This window comes from Hippoglossus hippoglossus, chromosome 19 (assembly GCF_009819705.1).
Source record: "Hippoglossus hippoglossus isolate fHipHip1 chromosome 19, fHipHip1.pri, whole genome shotgun sequence".
NCBI classification, from domain to species: domain Eukaryota; kingdom Metazoa; phylum Chordata; class Actinopteri; order Pleuronectiformes; family Pleuronectidae; genus Hippoglossus; species Hippoglossus hippoglossus.
The window spans coordinates 9,986,661-10,011,580 of NC_047169.1; the positions used below are offsets into that span (position 1 = coordinate 9,986,661).

Here is a 24,920-nt window from a genome sequence, read left to right on the forward strand (position 1 = left end):
TGGCGCCACCCAGCAGCTCCACTGCAGCAGCGGGGTTTAAGTGCCTTGCTCAGAGGGGCCCTCAGGGGCGAGGAGGCAGGACAGTGTATTTCACTTAATTTTAGTGCAATGTACTATTAGAGCATTAATCTTTACAGTGAAGAAACAAGTTTTAAGGCAGTTTTAATAATCAATTATTCATCAGAAAGTTTTCCGCTCCACCAAGGTGAAGATTTGATCCTTTTTGCGTCATTGCAAATGTAATGTCTTAATTTCCATTTTACACTGTTTAGCATTTATACATTTATACACATCACAGACCAAACGAAGAAATGAATCAAGAAAATAAATCATCTTAAGTTGCAGCCCCACTGCTATTAGGAAGAGTCTGTCCTAAACCTGAACTTTGACCTCTAACTTATTATCTCGATAATAGAAGCACACATGAACACATGCACATACACGCACTGAGAGAAACACACTGTGAAACAGCCTCAAAGCATCTCAGTGCTTTAACATTCTCTCAGTTCCTCCTCAGTCTTCTTTGTCCTCTCTCCTTGGTGTGTGCGTACATGTGTATGTCCTTGAATTGGCCCACTTTTCTCTCCTTTTCTCAGACATTCTTCATTTCACAAATAAACTTCATGTCCTTCACTTTGTCTTTTCATGTCTCTCCCTTCTTCTCTCCGTCCCCACCCTCTTTCGCTCCCTGTCTTCATCTCTATCTCCTGCTTTCACAACAAATACACATTTCCCCTCCTTACCTTATTTGCCTCTTTAATTCCACTCTTTCTCCGAGCAATAGCTCTTTCAGTCCTCTCATCAGCTTTTTCATACTGTATACTCCTCATCCCTCTTTCTTCTCTTCTCCTCCTATGGCAACTTTTCCTCCTCTCATCTGCTCTCTTCAACTCCCCCTAAGCTTCTGCCCCATCACCTTCCTCCCTCTCCAGCTTACTCCAACCCCTCTCTCTTCTTTCCTCTCTCTCTCGCTCTCGCTCTCTCTTTTTCAAGCCAGTAGTCAAGAGGCATGTGTGTGTGTGTGTGTGTGTGTGTGTGTGTGTGGGTACGATTGTGCCAGCTGGAAGTCTTGAGAGGAGTGAAGAGAGTGTGTGTGTGTGTGCGCAGAGAGGAGATGCAGCAGCAGCGGCGCAGTGTAAGCATCTCCACACACAGACTTGGATGTCTACACTGAAGCCAGACCGGCAGCGGTGCCAAAACCCACCGAAACACGCAAACACCCGTTAATATGGTGCTAATCTCATCCCTGTCGCATTTAAGTACTGCAGTGGGAGGGGAGGAGAACTGCGAGTGCACAGATTTGTGTGTTAGCATTGTGCATTTAGTGAAGATAACCAAAGGTATTCCTTATTAGAAAGTAGTGGCTGTTGTTTCAGCCAATCATGCGAAAAACATTCATGACATTTCACAGGAAACTTAATTGAAAACTCATTTTTTAAATGCAGTCTGCACATTTTCTTCACACTGATCTTTTTTCATTGTATTGGCTCTTTACTCTAAAACAGTGGATTTTTAAAGAAAACAATTATGATCAGTTGCATCTTTTATGTAATGATATTTACACCAAGACCAGATCATCAGTCCAGGAACTGTGTGTTTTAGGGAATAGTGTGTATCTGGACGTTATAATGACGTAAAATCAATCATATTGATGTCAATCAACCCTTTTCGGCTTTGACCTGATCTTCAGCAAGTTTGCACTGATACTCATGTGTCCCAAAAGCTTCCAAATACAGTAGATTTGTCACTTATTGCTTAAAAAAAGAATCACTAATAATAAATGCCAAACGTATTTGGAGTCTTTGGACCAGTGTCACACTTTTCTTCAACTGGTTTTGTTGAAACATTTGACATCAGACTGTGGATTGAGGTCAAGTCACTGACTTGGCCTGTCAAGACCACTACACGGTTCTAAATGTGTCCATGAAAAACATGTCACTCTCCAAATACTTTCCGACTGCCCTGAATTTGTGTGCGAGTGTTTATCCGACTGACCTGCAGAGCGCTGTTGAGGAAGCAGCTGTTCTGTCCCGGCTCGTTGCTCAGGCCTTTGCTGGGTGCAATAGAGGTCATGGTTCTCGGGGTCACCAGCCCCTGCGCCGCACCTACTGCTCCGCCGCCCGACGCAAAATAGTTCCTCTTCCACGACATCCCTACCTGGACGCCCCCGTTTCCACGGTGAGGCGGGGAAGGGGCGGGGCAGCAGACCAAGCGCCGGCCTCTATGTCACTCCCATGAGAGAGAACGAGGGAGAATGAGAGAAAAGCGGAGGCGAAGGAAATGGAGGGAGGAAGACGAAGGAGGTGGCGGCGGTGGATCAAGGAGACGTGGTGTGTCTTGAACGGGGATTTGGCACCCATACACCCCTCCCCCTCTCCAGCCGTGTTTTCACTTTAAAATCTGTCCACTTGCTGGCGCCAGCAGTCGGCTTTTTGTTTTTCTTTTTTTAGCTCCTTGGATTTAGCGGTTCGTGTTTAAGGACATGAGAGCGTGTCCAAGGCGTCCTTGGGCAGGTTCTGTCAGATATTGATGAGATGTTGATGAAGCAGCACTGTTGCTCCCATGTGGAGACTCCTTCAATACTTTCTTCTCGTTTACTTTGCCTGTAAGACACAAACACCAAGCTGTTAGGACTCATCTGCACCTTTAACAGATTTACACCACACACCATCATTTTTAACGTGAAACAGCTTTAGTCAGTGTTTTTAACAGATGTCATCTTTGGGTCTATTTGTTTTGGATAGGAGCAGACCTCAGCACATCATTAGATCCCTGTAAAAACCTCCTGAAACTAAATATCGGAGACACAAGCTAAGCTAGCAACAGCTCTGATATGTCCACTGAACAGCGAAGGAGGAAAACAACGTCACCGAACCTTTTGCATTGTTTTGATTGAGCTGCAAAAGTTACATATTGTGCATTTAAGCACTTCTTAAAAAAGGAAAAATTTAACACTAATTTTGACCTGCTTACCATACTGCGCGAAGTTCCCCAAGTAGCTTTAACATTCTTAGCAATGCAATTGAAAACTGGAGTTAAAGTTTGACACCATCTTTTGCGCTAAAAGATTTACCCACTGCTGCTGAGAGTACTATCTCGCTCTGATCGATGACGACATACTAAAGATTCTTCCGCTATATACAATTTTTTTGCCTATAAAGCTGGTTGGGTGTTAGCTAGCTAACACTGCTAAACTAGCTAAATTCAGTTGTATGTAGCAGATGGGAAACAATGAGGATTACAGCAACTCACTTTTAAAGTGTTATAAAAGTTATAGCACCAAAGTAGCAATTTGTAAGCTAACTTTACAGCTCTACAGTTTTTAAATTGTTTAGCCCATCGTTTTGGTTCTAATACACATTTTCCACACAGTCTAGTCTCACTAGCCCTTGATTACACTAACAAACCCCACTGTTCACACAGTTAGCAAAACAGTTAGCAGCTATAGCCGGTAAACACAGTTGAAAAGAGCCGCTAAAGAGCTAATGTTGCAGAATGTCTTCAAAAGCTAAATGTTTACTCACCGCCCCAGTGTCATTGATTAATGCAGCTTTTACTGTTTGATTGCTTTTGCACTTTGAATTATATTTCATCTGGTATCATCTTATTCGTCAGGGTAACATTACATCAGTGCTATGGCACAGGGACGGCTAGCAGAAATCTGTTGTGTCATTTTATAATCGGTACTTAGGGACTTTATCTGGAGCTTATGCTGGTTCAGCATCGCTATGGACAGTTTCAGAACAAGTGTGTGTGTGTGTGTGTGTGTGTGTGTGTGTGTGTGTGTGTGTATGTGTGTGTGTGTGTGTGTGAGAGCGCAATGAAAAAGAAGAGAGGCAGTCGGTGTGTGTTTGCCACAGTATGGGTGCGTGGGTGTGTGTACATGAAGTTGCATAACACCATAGGGCAGAAACGAACAAATCCGCAGTGCCTCCCTCCGTCCTCCCTGCCCTCCTTCCCCTATAGCTTACCCACTTTTGGCAAAGCTCCCTCGCCTGGTTGTCAGGTTGCGTTGCCGCCAAAGCATCCCTCCCCCCCCCCCCCCAGCGAAAGGCGCAGGGATGCTGCGGCGAGCAGGCAAGCCGCGTGGGCTGTTGCCACGGCGATGGACGCATGGGTCTGGGGTGCGTGGTGAGGTGATATGGGCGTGGGATGGAGGTAGAGGGGTCATCGAGACAAATGAAGTGCATCAGAGCAAATATGGAAGGTAACGTTATACTGTGAGACAGCAACTTTGCAATGTCAGTTCATCCACTTGTCACATGGCCTATCTATCTATCTGTCTGTCTGTCTGTCTGTCTGTCTGTCTGTCTGTCTGTCTGTCTGTCTGTCTGTCTATCTATCTATCTATCTATCTATCTACATAAAAAAAACAGAAACATTCAATACATTCATCCATAAACAAACAAATCCAAATTGCCAGAGGACTTATAAAAAGATTTGGCTGGCATGCCCTGTATGTGTGTGAGAGTGCGCGTATGTGTGTGTGCTTGTGTGTGTGTCTCCTGCTGAGCCTGTGTAGAGTGTGTGATCACACATCCTCTCTGACTGCATCCTACAGCCACACACAACTGAGATTGCTCTGGCAAGCCCTAGCACAAGCGCTGTTTATGTGGTCTGTAAGTGTGCGTTTGTGTTTGTGTGGATGTGTGTTTGTGTGTGTGTGTGTGTGTGTGTGTGTGTGTGTGTGTGTGTGTGTGTGTGTGTGTTTGTGTGTGCATGTGTGTCCCCACATCTTCGGCTAGTTACCATGGAAATAGGCCAAGCAGCAGGCACGCGGGGGAAAAGCCGAACCATGTGATTTAACAGAGAAACACACTGTGCTGCACTGGTTGTGATAGCACACACACACACACACACACACACACACACACACACACACACACACACACACACACACACACACACACACACACACACACACACACACACACACACACACACACACACACACACACACACACACAGACACACACTCCACACAGAGACACACGCACTGGCACACACAAGGCTGGCAAGTGATGATGATGTGTATTGATGGTGGAGAGTTCCTGGAAGCCAGAGTGAGTCAAGGCACAAGTCAGTCAAACTCCCTGACCCTGCCCTGGCAGGCATAAGGAGACCGGGACCTGTGGTCGCAGCCCAGACCACACATGGGAGACATTTCCACGTACGATGTCAAGGTGAGGATAATAGTGGTGCATCCAGACACACAGTGTGCTTGGTGAGTATGTGTGTGTGTGTGTGTGTGCCTGTGTGTGTATAGTCTGTGTTATGTGGCTCCATCTTCTAACCCTGTGGAAATCAGACCCAGTTTGACTTTGAAATGTCATGAAGAAATATGGAAAAAAATGAGGTCCTGACTTCTTCAGTGGTCAGGATGGAGATGTAGGGTTATATTAAAATGTTGGACCAAGTGCAGATTAGACTCAATGTGCAACTACTACTTCAACTACTGATACTATACAAGTACTAATAGTATTCTAACTTCTATATATCTGATACCATTTCTTCTTCTGTGTCTAATCTTGCAACTGCCACCATCAGTGGTCTTTCAAGGGGCCCCAGGCAAAAAGGACCTGGTGGGCCCAACACAATTTTGGTTGCAAGGCCCCTGGCCACCATGACATTTACTCATAGACTTCAAATAAAGATGGATGAAATGACAGCTCTCAAAAGTGAAGCCCAAAGCATCTTGTCATAAGTCATAAAGTCATAAACCCCACCTCCTCCATGTTACTGGATGGGACATGGGCCAAACTAAACAGTTCATGTCTAAGAAATTCGTATACGGGACATTTTGACTTCATTTCCGGACAGATAAGGGATCCATCTTTATCTACAGTATATGTATTTACGACACACAATACTACATTAATTAGTTTTACTCTTTTCTCTTGTTTCTTCACTTGCTTTCCCTTTCCTCTGTCATCTCTTAGCCTCCTTCTATCTGCCTCACTCCAACCTAATGATGGTGTTTTCTCCACCTACCTCACTTCCTCAGGTTTTCCCCGGTCCTTGTATCATCTTCACACGGCCCTTCCACTATGGAACCCACAGCTCTCCTCTTGCCCTCTGTCCTTTCCCTTACTCTTTCCTCTCCTTCCTTCCTCTTTTATTCCTCAACGTTTCCTGAGCTCATCAAGTGACATGCAGAACTTCAGAGGACTGTGGGAACTTATCCGATGACAGAATCTGGAGGATGGCTCAGCGCCTATTTGATCCAGGGCGCACTGTGACACCTCTCTGCTCCACATTGCTGCGATTAATGTAAACATGCTGCAAAAACATCCCTCCACATCCATCTGCCGCGCCATCAGATCAACATTTGGGAGGAGTGGCACGACATATGACACACGGATCAAGCTTTCTTTCCACTTTCCTCTCCTAATCTGACTTCCATTGCTTGCTGTTGTTTACTCTCCTCCTCCCTCTGTCATTCCTTTCCATCTCTCTGTGCTTTGGAAAGATCATGAGACTTGCGTTTCGATGATAAATCATTACGTAAATTTGAGGTCATTTATTTCTTGGGATTTGGATTTATCATGAGGCTGTTTAGCTGGTTATGCAAAAAAAGCTTAATGGAAATAACGAAATTCCCAAGTCTCTCTACTATGTCTTTTTTATACCCCCCTAAACAGAGAATATTTCAATGAAGACTAAAATTGACTCAATAAGTATACTGAAATACCAATATTTGTCTACAACAGTGGGTCCCAACCCATTTCATGAAGCCGTTTGTTCTTTCATCCTCAAATGTTGCATATGTCTATTAGTTGTTAACAGCTACACCAAAGAATAATGCTCGACTAGGATGGATTTAAGAGGCTTAAATATATTAAACTATTCATTGCATCATATAAAAAGAGCAGTGATAAGAGCAATTATGGACTAAAGTATATGGACACTAAAAAAAAACATCCAAGCATTACACCAATCTGTCATTGTTCAACATCTCATTCAAAAACTAGTAATATGCTGCCATAACAGCCTCCGCACTTATAGTTTCTGTTTTTGTGGAACCTTGCTGCAGGGCTACTTGACCACAAGTGCATTACTCTAGTCACTGATGTGAGGTGAATTGTTGGCTCGCAACCATCTCAAATGTTTTCTACGGGGTCGAAGTCAGGGCTCTGTGTCGGCGGCTCCACATCTTTCTCACAAACTGGGAAAACCATCTCCTAATAAACCTCACTTCCTGCACAGGGGTATTGCCATGTTGAAACAAGGGCCTCAGTCAAACTTTTGCAGCAAAGTCTGAAGTACACTATTGTCTCTAAACAATCTCCCAGACAGGTCTATTCAGTAGCTTTTCTGGACCTTTTCATCACATCACACAGTGTCCCTCAGCAGATGGAGTTGCCATATTGTCATTGATCCATATATGTTGAAATTTCCATTTAGCTGAGCTTTTTGAAGATTAGGACTTCAAGGCTGGAAACTTTGGCGGAACAATCCTACCACACGGTGCATTAGTCACTGGGCTTCATCATGTGCTTTTCAGCCAACATGATGAGAAACGCCTTTAAATGCTTGAAATGATGATTGGGTGATACAGTGAAATATTCCAGAGACGCTGCTAGATGGACCTTGTGGGCAAATTGTTCAACCGACCGCAGTTTCCAACGAGGAAATCTGAGGTCATTGTCCCAAATCATTCTACCTTGTAAAGATCCGATATGCTTGACTGATTGAGTTGCTTGTGCCAACTGTGACGTCGGCACAATGCCTCCCTCATACTTGGGCTCGAGGTCTTTTGCTAATTGTTAGGTGTCACGGCTGAAATAAATACAAACACACTGTCAGAAAACGGCAAAGAAGAAGAAGAAAGACAAGTCAAGAGAGTTGGAGGACCAGCCAAAACAAAATCCCAGTGGAAATGACATCATTGCTGGCTCACGCTGCTACGCTCAAGGACAGGAATTGCGAGCATAACCTAAGCTTTACTTTACATTTGCCTTGATTAGAACTGCGTTGAGGCTTAAAGTCCCAACATATGGAAAAATGTCTCCGCATACTTTTGACTTTAAAGTCCAATATGTGTAACATCTATCTAGAATGTGACCCCATCCAAAGGTCAAGTGTATGACTATAATCCTTAAACAAAAATCTGCATCTTGTTGAAATATTGTCTGTTTTTCCATTTTTATCCTTCCATTTATTACACTCAGCTGTGTGGAAAACATTTGACCTCAGAGGCGGATGGGAATACAAATGCTGTTGATGACACTGTTTTGGACTTTGGATTTACTGTCACTGTTTCTCTCTCTCTCTCTCTCTCTCTCTCTCTCTGGCTGCTGCTGGTTGGTGTGGCTTGGTGACAGTGACACCGGTGTCAAGCAAGCAGAACAAAGAGCTGATGCTGTCCCTGAGGACAATAGCCTGTCTCATACACTGTCTCCCTCCCACTCAAGCAAACCTAAAGACAAGAAGGGTGTTTATATATCACTTTAAAGGAAAGGGGTCTTGGTCTTTACTCTCACAACCCCTGCCCTCCTCCCTCCATCCCATTCACTACTTTTTTGCTCACTGTCTCTCACTCTCAGGGGTCCACTGACCTCCACCTTCAATTCTCATTCACTCTCTCCACCTTTTCCCCCCGTTTATCTCTGATTCTTCACATGCATGTGCCCATAACATGCACACAAACACACACACACAGTGGCTTTCCTGTAACTGGGTTATGTGTAACTTCAAATAGCCCTAGTTGACAATGGGGAGAGCCCAGAGTTCATCCTTCCCTCTGTGCATCACGTTATCCCCCCTCAATCTCTGTGAAGTTTTATATTATATTATATGTGTGTGTGTGTGTGTGTGTGTGTGTGTGTGTGTGTGTGTGTGGTTGTGTGTCTACTGTGAGTGTGAACTTTATGAACATACAGTAGACCCACGTGCAGCTGCATGTGTGAGCATATTACCGAGACTTTTTTCTTTTTTTGCAAGAGTCAAGGTCATTTCCCTGCTCAGAGTCTGTAACATTCAACTATACGTATGAGAACTCACACATAGTCACATGCACGCAGACCAAGACACAAACACACGTGCACACTATAACCTAGATGCAACCCATTATCACTGTGGTACACGTGCACTACCCAATCCTATTAGTAGAAAATATAGAGAGGGGTGAATATTTGCTTAATATTTAGGCAATTATATAACCATCCATATTTACAATGCACGGTGGGAATAATGTGAGGTTTTTAAAGTTTAAGTTAGGAGGAGGGGAGGAGAGGAGAGGAAAGGAAAGGAAAGACAACAAGGAGGAGAAAGGAGAGGAACAGGATGAGAGGAGAACAAGGGAATGGGGAAGAAGAAGAAGGAGGGGAGAAATAAGTGGGACATTAGGTTGAATAACCAGCCACACGTCAAAGATAGAAAAAGACAGACTCCAGCGGATGATAAAGGTCAAAGGAGACATACAGTGTGAGCGTGCCTTTCTTTTCCTCTCCTCCTTCTTCATCCTCGGGGATGACTTAATCTGCTCTTCCTTATACCTCAACCCTCACATAATCCCACACATGTGGACCCAACCACATCAAGGACACTTTAACGGAAATGTCAGCGATAGACGAAGCCCCTGGGAAGCTGAGACACAAGCTGGGCTCAGTCACACATGAGAAAGAAATACTCTGAGGATTTAAACCAATTAAATTGGGGGAATTTAAGGGAATTACATATGCTCTCAATTGTTTCAACACATGGCTGTTTGTCTGCAAATACGCGCGAGAAGTCGAGGAGACCTTGAGAATCGAGCAGCACTTGGCAACACGTGGAGGATGATGGTGGTTGTGGATTATGGTGGTGCTGTTTCCATAAATCTAAATGAAAGACTATAGCAGTTTTCAGACATGAATTTCGGGAAATGTCCTGAGAATTGGTTTAGGATATTATTCGGGGTTTACCTTTTACATATGAAGAAAGCAGCGGGAGAATGTACGAGTCTGACACGGAGAAGTTCCAGGGAATGTCCCAGGCAACTGACTCGGACATGTGCGTTCTCACATAAAGCCCCTCCGGATAATTTCAGGAGAATATGCAGAGTTCAGTGCATGTCTGAAAGCAGCTTATGAAAGATGTTAAATACAAACAACAGTCAGGGAACTGATAAGAAAAAAAGGAAATATATTCAAGACCCAAAGTCAAATGATGTTTATGTCACGTGTCTCTTCGCCCGTTCACCAGAGCGACACACAACATCACATAAGGCATCCTGATTGGTTTGATCATTTAGATAACGCCGGTGGAAACACCCCTGAGGAGAGTTATCCGGAGAGGGACGAGGGAAGCCAGGCTTTTCTTTTTTGGCAGTGTGGACCGAGGCTGAGAATGAGCTATTTTGTAGATAAAGGTAATGAGAGTTTATAGCTTCCGGGAAAATCCCACTCCTCCTACAGAATGAAAGGTTACACGGCCTGGGACGAGACTGTAAGAGGAGGCTACAGCGACGGCTCGTAAATATGTGGATACAGCTGTGCATACAAGGACATGTAATGTTAAATAAAGAGCTGAAATTGGCTCTGACCTGGTGTTTTTAAGCTAAAACAAGATGAGACAGTAATGTGCAGACAGCAGATTAACACACACATTGTGCATACACCCTTAACAACTGTATTTCATCTCCAAAAACTGCAAGTGATGATAAGTGCAACTTAAAAGTCATGGCAACATTTCAACTCAGCTGGGAGGGTGTGTGTGTGTTTGTACTTTTTTTTTTTTTTTTTTACCTCTTAAGGACCTTTTTCTCAGCATAAACACTAAAGCTTGTCAGTACCAGTAGACCTCATGGGGATGATGGGATCAGTGCAAACAAAGATAGCAGTACAAACTTTCTATATAAACATCTTTGTGTGTTCCAGTGTGTGTGTGTGTGTGTGTGTGTAGGACATTTAACCCTATAATAAAGGTTAATCCTTTATCATAGGGTTAAGCCTTGGTTTTAGGGTAAACCCAGGCTAAGTTTAATAAGGTTAACTTTAGGCTTAAGGAGTTGCTGTAAGTCAATGCACTATCCTCACAAGTAGCCGAACACAAATGTGTGTGTTTCACAAGTATTGTAAGTACGTAGTTGTAAGTACGTGTGCGCGCAGCAGAGGACCATAAGCCCCGCCATACTGTCCAGGCGGGCGGGTGACGTCTGGGGCCCGGTGAGGGGCCAGAGTGATCAATCACGCGGATTGAAACCGCAACGTTAAATCAATGGCGGCCCCCGGGAGCGATGACAGCCGAGCGTGGATCCGCCATGGTGAAAACAGGCTGCGGTCCCTGTGCCATCCATCAACAAGTCCACACAGAGCTGGAGAGTCCGAAACACGCACGCAGAGGAGAGGACCGGAGCCACGCGCACAGCAAAGCTATATGTATAGGGATGGATGCAAGCATGGGATGGGATGGGATGGGACAGCGTGGATGATAATAACACTTGTGACATGCGAGAAAACCCGAAACCCCCCCACAATACTGTGTGATGCGACCGGGACGAACTTGATGGGGGGGGGGGGGGGGGGGGGGGTCGGTAAGGGGGAGATGCCTGGAGGGGGAACCACCGACTCACGCGCAACCTGATGAAATAATAAGGTGGACATGATACAGAGCAACAGAGCGGCACGAGGGAGAGTGGTGCTGATGAGAGTCATGATGGAGCTGACGATGATGAGGATGATGATGATGATGGAGGGGATGACATCTTCAGAGACTGTCGCACATCTGGGGGGGGGGGGGATCACATCTGGCCGACACGTTGACTATATAGTCCCTCACACCCACTCCCTAAACCACACACGCGTCCCCCTTCACACACACACACACCTTCCCATCCCCTTACCTCACCCATGCTCCCCTTCTATCCCATGATGCGTTTGCGTGCTGTGCAGGTTTTGGGGATTTTTTAACTCACCCCGGGTGCTGTCGCCGCCAGTCTCCGTCCGATCGCGTGTCCCTCCGTGTGATTTAACCGAGAGAGAGCGAGAGAGGGAGGGAGAGAGGGAGCGAGAGGGAGGGCGAGCCGTGGGCGCATCATCCAGCCCCCACCGCCACCGCCACCACCAGCGCCATCCAGCGCTCCGGTCGCGGCACGGCGCTCTCGCGATACCGTGCCATCTTTACAGCCAGTGTGTGTGTGCGTGTATGTGCGTGTGTGTGACGTAGCGGTTTTCATCAGGGAAAGGATTGCCTGGCCCGATGGCGCCGCCTACCGGGCACAAGGAGAAAAAGAGGATGTGGCCCTTACCTGTTACACCTCCACTAACATGATGTCAGGACGATCCACTGTCAGACAAGATGCAGACAGAGTAACTAAGTACATTTTCCTGAGTAATTCCACTGCTGTCAGACTCTACAACACCATCAGAGATGAAAAATAAAATACTGCACTGTTTTTCACTGTACTCATACTATTTACTATTTACATACATTGTACTTTACAACATTTCTATAAAAAACACTACAGTGAAAGGTAAAGGTATATTATGCGCATACTCTGCATTATTTACTTATTTATTTTATTCTTATGCCTTTTTTTTTACATTTTTATTCTCTTGTCTACCTCATTCTGACCTGCCTGCTGCTGAAAGAGTTGAATTTTGTGTGGATCAATACAGTTTTATCTTATCTCTGCTATGATTACACGAGTATTCCCATTTTTATGATACTCTAACTTCTACTCCACTACTTTCAAGAGGGAAAAGTTTTACTCCACTGTATTTCACAGCTTTACCGACTAATTACTCCCCAGATTAACATTTTTCCGTCACACACAAGAGCTCTATGTGAGATACGACCACGCAGATTAAACTGTAAATAATTTACACGAGTAGAGAATTCATTAGAGACGACGTCGATCATCATTTTTCATCTACAAATGTCATGTTGATATGCTGAGCACTTCTTCCGCCACAGCATGCAGAAGACATCTGTTTAATAGGTGTCATTGGAGACCTGCCAGCTCCGGTTTACAGTCACAGCCTGAGTGTGCTGACTATTCATAGTGCAAGTGAGAGGTCATGGGGACAGCGTTTAGTTTGGTAATGAAGGTGTGCAAGAGAGGTCTAACAAGTTGAGTGCATCAAACCTTTTAGGAGTATTTTTGGTCTCCTGGTTGCATCGGAAAAGACAATTTCACAATTTCTAAATACATTTGGGGGCTCCAGTTTTTTTATGATGATGATCAAACTCTCAGCAAGAAAATAAAAAAGCACTTTTCCTAAAATGCCAAAAAAAGCTATAAGGAGTGCTGATAAAGATATCGCTTTTTAAAGTTTTTACTTAATTTTTTTGTATTTTTGCCTTTATTTGATGCTACGTCTGTCCAAAGAGATTAGAAAGAAGACATTGGTACCAAATGGAATCAGTAGTGTTGCTGTCATAGTGCCTGTGTCTCCCACTCAGCCACCACAATCAATCAAATTCTATTAAAAAAACGGTTTTCTTTTTATGAAAATGAATGTGTCCCTCTATAGATTTGCACTTTGCTTGTTGGGGGCAGAGGAAAGATCAAGTTCGAAACATTTAACCACATCCTCAGCAGTGGGTGGAGTTTGCTGTCATGGAGATGTCTTAAGTGTCCTCATGTGACTTAAGTGTAAAACTCTGGGTGGTAACAGGTGGTTGCATATGAGTGAGATACTGTTTGGCAACTGAGCAAAATCCACCCACTGTAGCCGGTGGTTTGAAAGCTCCAGAAAGAGCCAGAAAGTCGACGATTCCAAAAAATAAGTACATTTTTTTATTTTGTAACTTGTAATGAAAGATCTCCAGGAGCAGCATATGCAGCGTTGACATGAGAAGCAGTCAGACGTTCTGTAAAGGGGAACTTTATTGCATAAATAAAACATTTTAAGAGTGCAAGGTGCTTATCTGTTTCTGTTCACACAGGTGTCACATTAACTTACCACAGTTTGCACACACATAGTCAGAAAGAACGCAGGAGACCGAGGAGACTCTGTGTCCTCTTCCATCAAGTCAGTTTTGAATAGTTTTAGCTTATTTTTGATTTTTTTTCCATGCAATTAAAATACATTTCAACATGTGTTCATGGGAGCTTCAGCAGCTCTACCAGTGCTCATGTTGTCAGTGTGTGGGTCAAGAATTATGATCTGCCCAATGCTCTAATACACATATGTGAGGATGTGATCTTCATGTAAGTATGTGTTTGTGGGTCCTATAGTGCATGTGTACTTGTAATGTGTGTTTCAGGCTACATGTACTGTAATCATGCTTCTGTCTGCACGCGTGTTCACAGGTCATCTGTCTCTCCGTCGAAGGCGATGTTGTCCACGTCCATGTGGATGTTTGAGTTGTCCTCGCTGCACACCCAGCCGATGGGCGTGCGGTTGAACGAGGGTCGTGAGCGGATGTCAGCCTGCAGGGAGGCCAGTGACTCTGGCTCATCGGTGGCAACGCTGATCTCCGGGTGCTCGAAGGCCAGGATCTTGCACGCCTTGTCGTTGCCGCCAAATGGCAACGCCGTCCTGGCAGAGAAAAAGGGACAAAGTAGGAGGGTGAGAGATCAGGATGAGCATCATAAGCATCTCACACAACAACAAAGTGACACAAAATAAACACAAAGAGACACAAAACAACCGCAAAGAGTCACAAAACAACCTCAAAAGGACACAAAATAACCACTAAGATACACAATACAAGCACAAAGATATACAAAACAACCACAAAAACACCCAACCCACCACAAAGAAATGCAAAATGTCCACAACGTGATACAAAACAACCACAAAAATGTACAAACAACCAGATATGCACAAAACATAACCATAAACACACACAAAACAACCACAAATACACATATAATGACCACAAACAGACACAAAACAACCACAAAGAGACACAAAATAACCACAGATACACACAAAATAACCACAAAAACACACAAAACAACCAAAAAGAAACACAAAATAACCACAAACAGCAAATTGACTACCGTTAAAAATGTGTATGTGTCAGTGTGAGTCTGAGCGCTCTGTGTCGTTGTCAGTGTGTTTCCCTCCTATGTAGGAGTGGTGGGTGGGCTTTTACATATCTGTGCCCAGGGACCTGTTGTCTCATAATGCTTCCCCCTCGGCTGGTTATTTATTGCTGACTCAGACCCATTAGTAATTATAAAGGCTACAGCTACATGTTCTGGGGTCCATAGCAACCATCAGCACTATCACCACGGACAGAGTTCAAACGAGATTAAAATAACGACATGTGGAATGAGATGGGAGCGACGTGGTAGAGTATGTGTGATTTGTATCACTGCTGAGTGACGCCATAGAAACAGACGAGAAGGAAGTCGCTTTTTATTTTTGTTAATGAAACAGCAAGTTGCTGGTTGTCATAGAGACGTTGGTTCTATATGAGTAGCTGAGACTGGTGCTGCAGTTATAACTATAATTACATTGAGTAATTCCAGTTTTATCGGAACACAGTTATGATGTCACTCTTGTGCCATTTTTCCATATTAAGACATGACTGCTCCCCAAAAGTGAAGCCAAAGCATCTTGGTCACCACCTGGTGGATGGCTGCACTATAAGTCAAAATTCCTTTCTCCTATGGACCAAACTAATAAATCAAAGTAAATGTTAAATGTTTTTTTCTCAAAGATGGTTGCGGTCATATTAGGTATCACACTGATGTATGTTCAAGTGATAATTATTCCTGTATCGGCAGGACCTTGCTACCCTGCCTCCATCTTTTGACCGGAACTGGCTCCAAATGCTTAAGATGGCAGTGTTTGAATCAGGGATATATTTGCTTCATTTCTCAAAAAGTTGGAGGAGGTGGAGACGCGTTGTCCATCTTTACATAAAGTCTATGGTCCTAGTTAATGTCAAGGCATATTCATAATTTTAGAGCTTGGCCCATTCAATAATAATAAGTGTTGCCTCTGATATATTAATTCTGAATGTTTAAGAAATGTATATTTTGAGTCCCACAGTTTGTGAAATTTCAGTTGAATATTAAAGGTGGCAACAAGTTGAAGCAAACTATTCATTTGAAATCATTCGGACACATCTAAAGGAAAACTGTTCCGCACTTGAAGGTGAGATGAAAAACTTCCAATTGTGGAGGGGGGCAGATGTGGTATTGTTGAAGACGCCACTGCAGAGTTTCAGGAAGCCAGTCACAGTTTCTCACTCATTTGTTCTCAGTAAAGTGCCAGAAGTAAGTGCTTGAGGAAAGAGAGCCTGAGGGCCCAGCTGCTCACTTTCTCACCTCCACACATCTGGCCCGTCGCCGTGTGAAGTGGGCACTATTGTCAGAGCGTCAGAAAGATACAGGAAATGAATGTTCCTTGAAGACAAGTGAAGAAGTCTTCCAGGAGGATGAAAATAAATTCCACTTTCCTGTGCTGGTTCACTATGAGTGATTATTTGATTTTTACAGCATCCTCTCTAAAGTCACTCAATTCGTTTAAACTGCTCAGTAGAAGGTATTTGACTCATTTAGAATTTTATTTTTGGGATCAAAATTACAACTACAAATGAAGAATATTGAAAAAAGACTGTTTATAATTTTACATGTATCTACAAGTGAGAGCTTAAATAATTGCTACTTTTATCTGCTTTATATTCAACATGTTCATGATACATGCAGACATGAAAATATGCTCTTATGCAATCTGTGTGTGTGTGTGTGTGTGTGTGTGTGTGTGTGTGTGTGTGTGTGTGTGTGTGTGTGTGTGTGTGTGTGTGTGTGTGTGTACCTGTTGAAGCTCTTGTACAGGGTCAGGTCTGGGTGGATCTGGATGGGTCCCGGCATGCTGGCCTTCATGGTGGCTGTCAGCTCCATGTTGCCCTTCATGGCCCGTTCCCATGGTGATACGTAGGTGCGTATATACTCCTTCCTCTTCGCCTCCTTATCCGCCTCCTCATCCACCATCTCCTCCACCACTGAGACACCCAGGGACAGGGGGGGGGGAGAACACAGATGAAGTGCAAAATCATAAAAGAAATAATGAAAATCAACAAAAGTGCATGGGTGACCCCATACCTTCTACTTTTGGCATCTCAGGTTTTGGTGCGACAGGGGGAGGAAGCATCAGCAGGTTCTCGAGGTTCTGCTGGAAGACATGAAATAAAGATACAGCCCGAACAGTATACGCATACATATACAGCATACATGTACACTCTCCTTCAGTTCCTCACTCTCACCATGTTCTGGTTGGTCACGATGAACTTGTCCACTCTTTGCTGCCTCATCCTGAACATCTTGGAGCCCTTGTTCGAGAGCAGGGAGAGCTCCTCCAGCATCAAGTCCTTGGGCGTCTTGATCTTGGTGCCCAGGTCGAACTCGGAGGCCTCTGGGTCGGTTTCATCGTCTGCCAGGGAGACGAAGGAGGAAGAGGAGGAAGAAGAGGAGGACAAAATAAAGGGGTTAGGGTTAGGGTTACACCATGAATTTAAGGCAGACACACGACTTTTGTTATTTATGTCATCCAGAAGTTTTTGTCCCTTTCTCTTTTTCAAATATGGTTCATGGTTACTTTTATGACAATGTTTCATTCTTGTTTTATCAAATATGTGCTTATTTTCTCTTCCATATGCTTGTACAGGTCACTTACCCTCAAAAATAAGAATATGTTGCACAGTATTGTTAACAAAATTAACATTGAATTTAAGGCAAGATCAGAGTCATGTTGAATGGACAGAAATGAGAGTCGTATTGATTTTAACAGTTAACAGGTTGTCGAAGATATTTTTAACATTTTCTCTTGAACTACTGCTCTTACTTGAATGAATAAACCTGGCTCCTGGACCTAACGATGATTTATCACTGCTCAGATGAACAATTTCTACGCATTTTTTGTTATTAAGATTCAGAGGATTGTTTCAGTTTTTGGCGTAGCTACTGCATACGCTTGTCAACTAAACCCATTTGGCAAATTAAAAGGTGGGTTTAACCTCCAATTTAGGTCTGATATTGAATCAGGGATGTGACTGTAAAGGGCAAATACTTTTATCCTCTGGCTTTCACACCATACTTGTTGTGATGAATTACAGTTAAAACCTGTTGTGTTAGAGGGCGTGAGTGTGTATGAAGCCAGGGGGGTTGTAGGAATTACTGGGCCAAAGCAATATAGAAGAAAAGGGGCACTGGGGAATGACACAACAGGGAGAACTGTTTATGGAGGGAAATCCTCATAACATACTGTTGCTCTCTCTCTCTCTCTCTCTCTCTCTCTCTCTCTCTCTCTCTCTCTCTCTCTCTCTCTCTCTCTCTCTCTCTCCACCTCTCTCTTCTTCTCTCTCTCCACCTCTCTCTCTCTCTCTCTCTCTCTCCTCCGCTGCAGTGATGGAGAGATCTGATGGATTTTACTGCTCCACCGAGCTCCTCATAAAACACTCTTCTCATCCACCACATCCACTCTGATATCATTCATAACACCTGGAGTCCAGCCATAAAACCACACACACACACACACACACAGACACACACACACACACACACTTGTACACACACTCACACGGACACATCTATAAAGCAGGGAGTTGGCATTGCAATGCTGCTGTTAGCAGTATATCGTAAATCAGACTTGTGCAAGTGGGTGGGTGTTAAGTGTGTGTGTGTGTGTGTGTGTGTGTGTGTGTGTGTGTGTGTGTGTGTGTGTGTGTGTGTGTGTGTGTGTGTGTGTGTGTGTGTGTGTGTGTATGAGAGAGAAAGAGATGGAGAGAGAAAGAGTGAGAGAATAATTGAGGCTGCTGAGCAGAGCGAACTCTCCCGTGGGGATATTGATTAGAGTGTTAATTCAGAAGAATGTGAAAGTGGAGCTGGCTGCTGACTAGGAGGAAACGGGACAGACTGACAGAGGCAGGGGCGGACAGACGCAAGCAGACGACATGCAGAGGGGACAGGGGCATGGGACAAACTGTCAGAACGACAGAGCGCAGAGAGGATGATGGATGGATGACTGGGCATTAACTGGAGCAAAAAGGGGGATAAGCAGGATAAGCTCCTGAATGACTGACTGACTGACTGTCTGTCTGACTGACTGAGAACAAACCGGTTGAAAGGCTCAGATGTGGCTACAGATGTGCCAGCAGAAGGAGAAGCAGAGGACGGAAATGGGGGGGAGAAACCAACAGATTGTTGAATGACAGATAGAAGCATGTGCAGACACTCAGAAAGCAGATTGTACGCGCAAAGATTTGGTTCATTGTTGGTGTTTATAAATATAATATGTTATGCAAGAAGTAAAGGCCAGTTTTTATTCTGTGATAGAAAATAATCCCTATTAAATGAAGAGTCAATGCTAGCAGCTCTGTGAGGCTGCAGTAAAGCATTGTGCTTTTGAGCTGAATGATAATGCACCATGCTGATCTCATTCAAATTAAAGAACAGCAGGGGCTGATGGGAATGACAGTGGTTTTGTAGTCATTTAATTACAATGCCAGAAAGTATTGGACAAATTGTAAGTCTGACCTGATTGTGGCGCAAGATGAAAAGTCGGATTTAAAAAAAAAAAAGAAGAAATTCCTCTTTGGGGGACATGAACTTTTGTACCAAATTTCATGGCAATCCAACCAATAGTTGTCAGCGAATTTCACAATAAAACAACAGTATTATTATTATTATTATGGGTGAGGAAATATCAGGGGATCGTGAAAATTCCTCCTCTGGGGACCAAGACTGCTGCCATACCACTGGATTAACTATAAATTCTTACATTTAAGATTTTAATAAGTTAAAGAGCCAGTTAAGACTTCTACTTTGACATTTATATTTAGCTACAAGTTAGTATTAACATATTGTTTGTAAAGTGTCAAAAATAAAACCACTAAGTATTGAGTAAAGGTTCCTTCAGAGTGTTACACTATACTGTATATTATTTCATCATCATATTTTAATAAATTTGTATCATAATGTGTGGGTAGTATGGTGCAGTTTTGGTGGAGTTTTTCACCAAATAATTGACTCGTATACCAATACTACATCATGTACATTCCCACAATGAGCAAACACTTGCTGACAATAGTTGGGTAAATGAATTTACTTTTAAGGCTGCACCATCTCATTTATTGGAAATGCTGCACATGCCATCTGTAGCAGCTTTTACATATTTTCCTCACATTCAGCCTGACACATCAATTTTTAATGTTTATTCATTTATTTTTGAAAGTGGGATTTTCCACTAAAAGTAAAAATAACAGCATGTGCGTCTGAAGCGTGTCCAGCTTCACAGCGAGAGTTGAACAGATGGACCTACTGGTGGGTCTGGCAGAGGGAAATGTTTTAAACACTCGGTTTCTGGTGGGTCTTTTCCTGCAGTAAGTCTCTGGACACTCTCTGGTGCCCAGGCAGGGATTTTTAGAAAAATATATAGAGGAAGAATTAAATGTTTGTTATTGGCCAACATAGCTTAACAAGGAAAAGAGCACCATTATATACACTACAGCAATAACCACCAGTGTTCAAATAAGTATATATACTGTGAAATACATAGATTTTCACAGTATTTCACAGTACAGTTGTGGGTTAAAGACGTTAAAACTATTTGCCACGTTTGTACATGTTGTAATGACTCCACACACAATAAACACACAAACTAAAACAAATATGGAGCAGAACCACTGTCTGGTATTTTGTGTTGCCTCTAATGGTATAAGGTCTGTAGCTCCTCTGCCATTTGATAATGAGCCACATAACCCCACAGAAGACTTTAGATATTGTGTTACTGCTTGGAATGTGTGTGTGTGTACAAGTGTGTGTGTGTATCACAAATCCACATAAGATCACATGCAATGATTCAATTTACAGACACAGATTGTGCAGATAGTGGACACCAGAGAGCAAAGCTCACAATCGGACTTGACATTTGCTGGGCTGGATAATCAGATCACAGGGGAGATACAGGGAGGTCTTTGAGGAATGAGGGCGGAGGGGTTCGGCAAAATGTTTCCAGTTGCTGTGTGTGAATGTGGGATGCTGTTTGTGTGTGTGTGTGTGTGTGTGTGTGTGTGTGTGTGTGTGTGTGTGTGTGTGTGTGTGTGTGTGTGTGTGTGTGTGTGTGTGTGCGTGCGCGTTTTACCATTCTGGCTGATGTTGGACAGGTCAGTGATGATCTTGTCGCCCTTCTTCCTTTTGTTAGAAGGGGCAGGACTAGTGAGAGGCATGGCTGTAGAACAGAACAAGAATAATAATCATCATTATAACCAGCCATTCGTCTCGTATTAGAAATGCAGGAAAAAACAGCTCCAACAGTTGACTGAGTATGATGCTGAGACAACTCCATCCCAGTCAAGAATATATTTGTCAAATCACTACAATAGGCGACTTAAAGGGTCACAACCTCAAGATTCAAAATAAATACTTCTGCATTTATAATGGATGTGGATGGTATGTTTCATGTGGAAATATCAGAGAGTTTAAATGAGTGGAAATGTAGCTGAAGAATCCATCTTTCATAGAACTAAGATAAACATTATGTTTGCTAGCATGAGGCTCCTTGATGTCTGGTTGTCCATGGTTAATGATGTTTTCTTTTCTTTAACCGAATGTTTTCTTTCACTCTGGCATCATCTATGGCTTCTGCTCAGGTACTACAGAGGAAAATTAGTTTCATGCCATATCTTGTAAATGGTAAATGGTAAATGGTTTGTATATATAGCGTTTTTCTAGCCTTGATGACCACTCAAAGCGCTTTACAGTACAGTTTGCCTATGATGGGCAATTCGGGGGTTCAGCATCTTTCCCAAGGACACTTCGGCATGCAGATGGGGAAGACTAGGATCGAACTGCCGACCTTCTGGTTGGAGGACGAACGCTCTACCCCTCAGCCACAGCCGCCCCCAACATTTATTGTGCATTGTCCTTGTTAAGCAAACAACAAGTGTCGTTCTTGGTGATAAACCCACAGAAGATTGTCACCCGACTCTACGGTGTCCCTTCAGCTCTACAAAACATTTTTGCATTGTTCAACTCAGTGTGTTGGTTTTACACACTTTCATTAACCTTCCCGATGCAGCAGGCAGCTGTTTTCAGCTCTGATGAGCCCACAGTACACGACCAGCACCAAATAGACCAAACAGACAACCATACAAACAAGTTGTTCCCAAATGAGCATTTAGCAACAACAACAAAAAAAGCTGGTGGAGACCAAAAACAAAGCAAGAAGCAGTACTGGATTTACTCTAATCAGATGACCAGAAACATGACACATTCACCACAACATGTTTTTTATAATATCGTGATGTCTAATATTAAATTATAACGAGATAAACTGTGTGATGAGGCTGTGTGTAGGAGAAAAGACGTTATTAAAGAGCAACAAAGTCTGCACAGGGAGGAGGCAGCAGTGATGGATGAGACTACAAAACACACAACGTTTCCCGTTTTCTAACAATGACCAGGATCAATTACCAACCTTAACTCATTTCATCCCATCGATGAACTCACAAAGTCGTTATTGTACCTATTGGGTTATTATGCCTAAACCTAACCAAAACGTAACCATATCATAAACATTGATTTTGGAAGGCAGAGAACAATTAAGTCATCCTGCCTGGAGGGATGTCAGATCATAAAGTGAGTTGCTCTAATGGGCCGTTACAACCACCAAGGTATTTTGTCATTTAATTTGGAGCTCTTGTTTGTGTACAGCTTGTTGTATTGTCCCAGAGTGACCAAAAGGAAATCTATTAATGCAGCTTCAAAAATTGAGCAGACGTATACATAATAAATCAGCGGTGGGCCAGTGATAATAGATTGGAGGGGATCTTGTTTTAGCTTATCCATGCAGTTGCTGTCCTGAGATCCAGAGGGAGACTATTAAAAAAAGTAAGAGTCCAGGAGGCAGCTTCACTGTGAGATGTTTGGTACAAATAAATACACCATAACCACGACTCTATTTGTGACATAAAAGGCATTTACATTTTTTTTGCGCAACACTTGTCTTTATATGTGATCTTTGATCTAAATCGACTTTAATTGATCACATAGTGTAAAAGTGGTTTAATTAGATATAAAGAATCACTGCCTCAAAACTAATTTGGTCTGTCTGGCGTCCAGCGAGGAGCATGACAAATTTAGCAACAAGACACTGACAGGCAGTGAAACCTGATACAACAAAAGTGTTAAACCTGCCCATAGATATTACAGGAGAAGGAATAAAATGTTTTCTAAGATGTATCTATGTGTGAGGATGTTGCACATCAGGTCCCAAATGCGCGCAAGCTTGAGGACATCCATCCCAGAGTTCTCTAATTAAGTTAAGAACACTTTATAGTGTGGTCTATAGCCTCCACGTGCCCTAGAGGACACAAATTCCCAGTGGCAGCTTGTGTCTCTCTTGACTAACCACTCCAGGGGCCGGCAGTATGTCGCTGTCTATTGCACAGGTCAAAAGCAATTATATAAGGCTGGAGGTGAGTCCCTGTACAAGAGAAAAAGCTGCAGAGCTCGTCTACAGGGAGACAGTTAATGTAATTGCTTTTCATCTGCTGTAATTGAAGCTCATTCCTAGCTGGGGATTCAGTCCTGTGTGTGCTATTTTTGGGAACCTATGTTCCATACCTCCGCAATGAGTGGGGGTGTCATGCATGTGCACAAGACCACACACACAGACACACACTGACACACACACACACACACACACACGGTAAGAGAGATTTGGACTTTTATCCGATTAATGTGACTCCATGAGGTTACAGGTGTTTTCAGATGTTCGTGGAAATGCAAGATGGAGGGAAACAGCCGCGCTGGTCGCAAACTACAGGAGCTTAGAGCAAAGGGGCCTGGGTCCTGTTACCGCATCTCTGAGTAAAGAGGCGCTCCTGTCCCCCACGACCAGCCTGTTTTAGCTCTAGATAAATCTTGAGGGGACAGCTGGGGAGGAAGGGCATCAGTCAGCACATTCCCAGATACACACATACATGCATCCCGTGGACTAAAAACTCCACCGCAGAGGGCCACATTCCTCACCTAGCACGGTGTTTGGTAAGACGTGGTGGAAGAAGAGGAAATTTGGTTTAATTCATAATTAAATTAGCTATTTAGTCATTAAATTTCATTCTACAATGTAACTGTCAAACTATGTGCGATATAGTGTGAATTAAAAAATTTTCTCGACCAATTACTGGGACTTCAAACATAATCAACAGTGCAATCTGCCAAATTAAGTAGAGCATCTGCTTCTGATTCCCTCATTCATTAATTAATCTATTGCAAAGGCCTCTGCAGGCAACATACAGAGGCTTCTCCTCCAAAATCTTCCGACCATGGGGCTCAAATTAACTTGACCAGAAATAACGCCTTGTACAGAATTATTACCATCAATGTGTTATAATCCACAAACACTCAAGGCATCTCAGAGAGAGATTTCTTTGAGTTTTATCACTGCAATCGCCCACATTTCACTTCTCAGACGTCTTACCTAAGGCCCAGGTGTCAGCAGGAAGACACAGGTCCCAGAGGTTCACTGAAAAAGGTGTGTGTTGAAGGAAGAGGAATATAGATTCCCAGGTAGATCTGTGTCCTGCGGTTTGTATTGTACTGCCTGCCCTCTTCTTCAGCCTAGAGAGAGTGAAACCCTATCAGCAGGGCTGCAGCAGGGCTATGGACTGGGCCCGGAGGGTGGGAGGGGTGGCGGGGTGTAAAGGGTAAAGTGGGAGGTGGGTGTGGGGTTTAGAGAAGATGTCATGAGTGACAATAACAAACCTGATAGTAACTTAACTTTATTCATCACTTTAGCATGGAAAGGCTCATCTAAAAAATAAAAAGATGATGTAAAGATGCATTTACTTGTAGAATTAAGGTATTTGCCTAAAATATAAATTCATATCCCATTTTCGTCACAATAATGAGGATTATTTGATGTGAATATAAGAGTTACAATGTGTTACATATCGTACATGTATGTAGAATTTAAGCTCAACTGGAAAATTACCGTCATGAAGGAATCATCGCAGAATACTAAATCCATTAT

General features: G+C 43.3%; 2 protein-coding genes across 8 annotated transcripts in view; both read right to left on the reverse strand.

Annotated features, from left to right (window-relative positions):
• LOC117752544 (inactive ubiquitin carboxyl-terminal hydrolase 54-like) overlaps nucleotides 1-12,040 on the reverse strand; it is a 50,484-nt gene extending 38,444 nt beyond the window's left edge. For 3 of the 6 annotated variants that reach the window (XR_004612097.1, XM_034569949.1, XM_034569947.1), the window contains exons 1-2: nucleotides 11,897-12,040; nucleotides 1,996-2,603 (exon numbers count right to left, since the gene is read on the reverse strand). Coding sequence is in view for 4 of the 6 variants with exons in the window: in XM_034569949.1 (XP_034425840.1) it covers nucleotides 1,996-2,151 (156 nt within the window). In the remaining 2 variants the exon portion in view is untranslated. Of the gene's footprint in view, nucleotides 1-743; nucleotides 962-1,995; nucleotides 2,604-11,824 lie in introns of those variants that run through there. The other 3 variants (XR_004612098.1, XM_034569948.1, XM_034569950.1) reach the window with 3 other exon arrangements.
• A 1,751-nt stretch (nucleotides 12,041-13,791) lies between these two features.
• On the reverse strand, nucleotides 13,792-24,527 carry myoz1b (myozenin 1b). Of its 2 annotated transcripts, none has more exons than XM_034569951.1 (6): nucleotides 24,369-24,527; nucleotides 21,027-21,113; nucleotides 17,152-17,318; nucleotides 16,991-17,060; nucleotides 16,704-16,890; nucleotides 13,792-14,468 (listed from the first exon to the last, which is right to left on the reverse strand). In XM_034569951.1, the coding sequence occupies exons 2-6, from the start codon at nucleotides 21,109-21,111 to the stop codon at nucleotides 14,234-14,236; spliced, it is 744 nt and encodes a 247-aa protein (XP_034425842.1). In that variant the 5' UTR covers nucleotides 21,112-21,113; nucleotides 24,369-24,527; the 3' UTR covers nucleotides 13,792-14,233. The 2 variants fall into 2 exon arrangements, with proteins under 2 accessions (XP_034425842.1, XP_034425843.1); XM_034569952.1 differs by having other exon boundaries at nucleotides 16,991-17,057; nucleotides 24,369-24,526.
• Nucleotides 24,528-24,920: the final 393 nt, after the last annotated feature.

Bases quoted from the DNA above. Each gene is read 5' to 3' on its own strand.
- myoz1b (XM_034569951.1), bottom strand. From the start codon at position 21,111: ATGCCTCTCACTAGTCCTGCCCCTTCTAACAAAAGGAAGAAGGGCGAC. The intron at 17,319-21,026 runs GTAAAACGCGCA...TCTCCCTGGCAG, and splicing joins GTCCAACATCAGCCAGAATG to ACGATGAAACCGACCCAGAG. The intron at 14,469-16,703 runs GTACACACACAC...TTTCTCTGCCAG, and splicing joins CTGTACAAGAGCTTCAACAG to GACGGCGTTGCCATTTGGCG.